The 5429-nt window shown below is 33.7% G+C and overlaps 1 protein-coding gene across 3 annotated transcripts; it reads left to right on the forward strand.

Annotated features, from left to right (window-relative positions):
- The first annotated feature begins 933 nt into the window (after positions 1–933).
- LOC145097127 (uncharacterized) lies at positions 934–4408 on the forward strand. 3 transcript variants are annotated; one of them, XM_079034632.1, is made up of 8 exons: positions 934–1116; positions 1388–1966; positions 2105–2263; positions 2477–2571; positions 2664–2719; positions 2871–2940; positions 3044–3164; positions 3633–4408. In XM_079034632.1, exons 1-8 carry the CDS (start codon positions 1060–1062, stop codon positions 4119–4121), a joined length of 1626 nt encoding a protein of 541 aa, XP_078890758.1. In that variant the 5' UTR covers positions 934–1059; the 3' UTR covers positions 4122–4408. The 3 variants fall into 3 exon arrangements, with proteins under 3 accessions (XP_078890758.1, XP_078890756.1, XP_078890757.1); XM_079034630.1 differs by having other exon boundaries at positions 935–1116; positions 3624–4408; XM_079034631.1 differs by having other exon boundaries at positions 936–1116; positions 2874–2940; positions 3624–4408.
- Positions 4409–5429: the final 1021 nt, after the last annotated feature.

Here is a 5429-nt window from a genome sequence, read left to right on the forward strand (position 1 = left end):
AATCAAAACCCAAAGTTAACTTGTTTGATGACTAATGGTGTTGTAATCTAAAGCTCCAAATTCCAACTGCATTTACTACTACACTACCATTACAATCGTTTCCAATACATACAAAAATTGAAGAACAATTTTAATAAATTTAAACCCTCAACCCAAAGAAACACATACAAAAGATGGAGAACAATTTCTTACAATTCGACCCCTCGTTATTTCTTGCACAGGGAAATGTGGAAGGTTAAGTTATAGTTTTTGAATTTAGGGTTAGAAGAAGAGACAAAGAAGAGAGGTGTGGAGAGGAACATCTCTGGGTTGTTGGAACGTTTGAACTTAGGGTATATAACGAGGCATGGAAGAGAGGTAGGGAGAGGAACTCATCTTCGATTTTAGAAAAAGACCTGCTATAACTTCCCTTTACCTGAATCCTCTGTTAGATCGCCGAAGAGCATAGAAAATCACCCAAAAAGATACCATCGGTACCACCATAAAATCACCCAGAAAACATTCATGAATCATCGATTAGGGTTGAAGATCTGTTGAGAATGTTGTCGATAACAGATCTGGTGGTGGTTGCGGAGGAGTCAGGGTCGACCATGAAGGCGGCCTTGGTGGTGGTAGTTGATCGTTCATATGCGAAGATGTAGGGGAATGGGTGGGGATGAGATAGAGTAGGTGGGACCCATTTAATTAATTAAGAATATACATATAAATAACTTATAAAATAAATAAACTACAAAAGAAAAGAAAAAGGACAGTATAGTCTTTTTATATGTGACAGAGATAAAAGACGTAACAAAACCGTAACCCAGGGACAGTCCAAATACAAAAAAATAAAAATAAATAAATAAATAAATTAAAAAAAAAAAAAAAAAGAAACACATAATTTTAAAAAAAGGGAAAGAAAAAAAACACTTATTATGTGCGACGCCCAATGCCTAATTGTGTGCAGCACGCGAGCATTGTATAAAATTACGAGAACAACAAAAACCCTCTCTAAAACCCTGTGGTTCTCGAATGACCTAATTATTTAGAACAATAACAAAATCCAGCAACTCCTTGATCATGAATCCTCATCATAATTCCAACCAAAATCCAGCAACTCCTTCCGCAGCTCAACAGGTACTCTGTTGCCCTTTCTACTTCTCTTCTTTTCTGATCATATTCTGAACTAATTTCTTACTCCATCGGCTCTCAAAACATAGCTGCGAGTTACTTCTGAAACGAGAAACTGATACGAGTAGAAGTAGGAGGTTTAAGCCAAATTTGTTCTGGTTTAGAATATCCCGAATTTTATGTGTTTGGAATGTGCTTTAACAAATTTCTTTTTTGAATTTTGGAGTAAGATTATCACTTTCTGGTGAGCTAAGTAAATGTATTATATGATGAACAGGTTAACTCTGTCACTAATCAACAAACCTGCAATGGAAATGTTGGAGGATTATTGCCCAATAACAGACCAATCGCACCTCCATCTTGTTTCATGAATTTCCCTAATCAGCCTTTTCCCCTGCAAAATACAATGGCTCAATTCCCTACTGGTTTTCCTGGATTCAATCCACAGCAGAATTTTAATCCCTTTCCTGTAAACCAGTTTAATCCTTCTCAGTTCTTTCCTAACAATTCCATGAATCGTCCTGTATACAACCCAAATGTTGCTTTACCTAATGAGCAAGTCATTATGCAGAATACGATCCAAAATATCTATCAGCTTCTTCAATTACAATCACAATCACAGAACCCCAATTATCCCCAATGTCCTCCTGGTAATTTCCCCATGTTCCAGAACCAGATTCCAAATGTTATGAGTCATCAAAACCCTGGATTTCTTCCAAATCAGCAGTTTAGCATGCCTAATTTCAATGGCCCCTTGCAACACGCTAATCAAGGACAACAATTACAAGGGAACCCGTTTCTACCTCATGCTCCTAATTCAGTTCAACCACAGCAATCACCAAATCTCCTTTTACAGGTATCAGTTTTGTTGTTATGCTCTTAACACTTGTAGCTACCTTCCATGATATAAAAACATGTTGAATAAAATATCAAAACTACAAAACCACAATGATGTCTAATTTGTTTCTGCTAAAATAAAATTCCCATGTTCCAGAACCAGATTCCTCAAGGTATGGTTCCTCAAAATCACAACTTTCTTCCAAATCAGATGAATCCAAGTGGGCCCATGCAAATTGCTAATCAAGGACAAAAAGGTCAACAAGGGACCTCAATTTTACCCCAGAAACCTTCTCCTACAGTCACAAATTTTCAGGTATCAGTTTTTCTTGTCTGTAACTTGTGTTTGGTGTATAAAACTCTACACAAATTATTGATGCTGACAGTTGATTGCATGTTGTGGCTTATAATTTGATTCACATGTTGATCACAAAAAATAATTCTTTTTACTTGTTGAAGTTATATATCTTGCCATATATTCTTTTTGGTGGAAGAGCAATATAGTGGCTTTAAAGAATGCTATTAACAGGAGAAACATGGAAACAACATTAATGGTGGATGGACTTCTCCACACAAGAACTTCACAGGAAATAAAAAGAATGACACCTCACAATCACATAAAGGGTATATTACTTTAATACATTATAAGATTCATAAATCTCTTTGTTATTACTTGAATTTATAAGTTCATTCATATAGAAATTGAATGTTTGCAGATTCAAGTCTCAGTTTCATCATGGAAAACATCCCTACAATGGCAATATGAATCAAGGTGAACACCTCGTTATTTAATTTCTTTGTTACATAGAATTACTTCAATTTTCAAAGAAGTTATATTATATTACATGCATTTGTATCATGTATATTATTTATTTGTAATTGTTATGCTTCACTAATTATTATATGTTTTGATTGTTGAACAGCAGAGGGTAAGAACAATGCTGCAGTAAATTCTAGGCCTAAAAATTCCATTTCCACCAAGTTTGAAAAAAAGTAATTTCTGTACATTTATATTCTTTTTTAAGCATCCATTTGTGTAACTACTTGTTAATATAATAGCTGACTAGGGGTAAAATTGTCATTTCTTAAATTGAAGGGTACCCTCTCTGAAGTATACAGAGCAAGAAATTAAGCAGTGGCGTGAGGCTCGTAAGAAGCATTATCCCACAAATGTCAACAAATCCAAGGAAGAAGAGGCATCTGTATTACGTCGTCAGGTACATTAAATAGCAATGTACTTTCATTTTCTGTAAATTGAAGTAAATGCCTAAATGTCAATTTTGGTCCCTGTACTTTTTAACTTGCATGATTTACAGTTTTCTTCCCTATAGTTTTTTACAGAAATGGTCCCTGTGTAAAAACAAATTATATAATTGTCCTTAAGCATGGAAAAATTATAGAAATGTGAAAAAAATTTATGTAATGGTCCTTAAGTATGAGAAAGTTACAGAAATGGTCCCTGTGTGAGGTAAAATTACAGAAATGATCCCTGTCTAATTGTAAAACTACAGAAATGGTCCCTGTGTAAGACAAAGTTATAAAAAATGGTCCCTATGTTGGATAGATTTTCCATTCTACTTTTAACTTTAATAAAATCAATGAAAGTACGTTGCTATATCTTTTTGCATAATATAAAATACAAGAAACTAATTTATTTATTTATTATATTTTGGAAGCAATTGAAGGAAATATTGACAAAACAGGCGGAACTAGGCTGTGAAGTAGCCGATATTCCATCGCATTATTTATCGGGTCCTGAAAAACACATCCAAAAACACGAAAAGGAACGATTCAAAAAAGGAAAATTCCAAAAGAAAAGAGGAAATAAATTTCAAAATGATCGAATCACCAAGAAAACAAGATCAGAAAACCCTAATAAGCCAAACGAGAACAAGCGGGACCCATCACTTTTACAAAAACTTTTGACAAAAGACATCAAGAGAGACCAAAACCATCTTTTACAAGTTTTCCGCTTCATGGTGGTCAACTCTTTCTTCTCCGGTCAACCGGAAAAGCCTTTGAGATTTCCGGATGTAATTGTGAGAGAAACGGGTCCCGGTGTCGCCGGAGAAGTCGCCGGAGAACCGGATAGTTTGGTTGTTGAAGGTGGCGAGAAGGTGGTTGAGAAAGTTGATGTTGATTCTGATGAAGAAGAGGGAGAAATCACTGATTGAAATTTTAATATTTTGTGGAAATTAGTATGTGTATGTTCTTATATATATATATATATATATATATATATATATATATATATATATATATATATATATATATATATATATATATATATATGTTTAAGTTTTTTTAGGTTTAAATGCAACAATGCTGTTGGGGTAGTGTTCGATTTTGTGGCAGCATGTTGATGATATGAATGGATTTGTGATTGTAAGGTTAAGGTTAAGGTAGGTGTTTGATGTTTTAATAGCATCTATGTTTATATATTTCTTGTTGTTTCTAACTATATGTGGGTCTTAATTTCTTCTTGACTTAGTGTATAAATATGGGTTAGTATTTTTTTTTTAATTATTATTTAGAATTGACGTCTATAACAGTCACAATCATTAATATAGACATTGAATTTTCTCAAACGAAGTGAAAATCAACCTACAAAAGCTTTGTATGAGCATGGAAAACAAGTATAACATTGAGGTAAGTTGATTGTCATACAATGATAGAATACATGTGCGCAAGATGAATTCAACTAAAAATCTTCCGACTCTCTAGCTGGCAGTTGTTGGGATACTAATCATACTATCACTAATTTATCCTATACTTTTGTATTATAGTGTATTGTATTGTATTGTATTAATAAAACCAATTACATCAAATATATATATATATATATATATATATATATATATATATATATATATATAAAAGTTACATATTTTACACTCTGTATCCTCTAACTACTAGCTATATAATAAACCGTCTAATATTTCCCCGCAAGCTAAGGCCGGGTGATGAGCTGTAGCTTGGAACGTAAATCTGTAAATCGTTGAGGCAGTAACGGCTTGGTGAAATCTGATCATGTGTAGAAATAGATTGAATATTAAGTTTTTCTTCAACCTTTTTTCTAACAAAGTGAAAATCAACCTCCACATGTTTTGTACGCGCATGAAAGACAGGATTTGTTGATAAGTAGGTAGCACCCAAATTGTCACACCATAGAACTGAAACTGATGTTTTGGAAACTTTAAGTTCTCGAAGAAGAGCTTCCAACCATGTGACTGATGGGTTTTTGTCATAAGACATCCTATGTGCTCATACAAACCCTAATGCTTGGATCTAGGTTTCTCTATTGTACATGCAAGTTATCCAAGACTATAAACCCTAATTCTAGCATACAAGTAATCATATTAACATGAGAATAGGTTTAAGATGTTACCTTGATTGTTATGTAGCAATAACAATCTCAAATCTCCTTGTATTGACTTTAGAAAGCTTAGAGTCACAATTGTCACTCCTCTAATGGTTCACAA

This window comes from Lactuca serriola, chromosome 4, assembly GCF_051521515.1.
Source record: "Lactuca serriola cultivar US96UC23 chromosome 4, Lser_US96UC23_V15, whole genome shotgun sequence".
In the NCBI taxonomy this organism is placed as follows: Eukaryota; Viridiplantae; Streptophyta; class Magnoliopsida; order Asterales; family Asteraceae; genus Lactuca; species Lactuca serriola.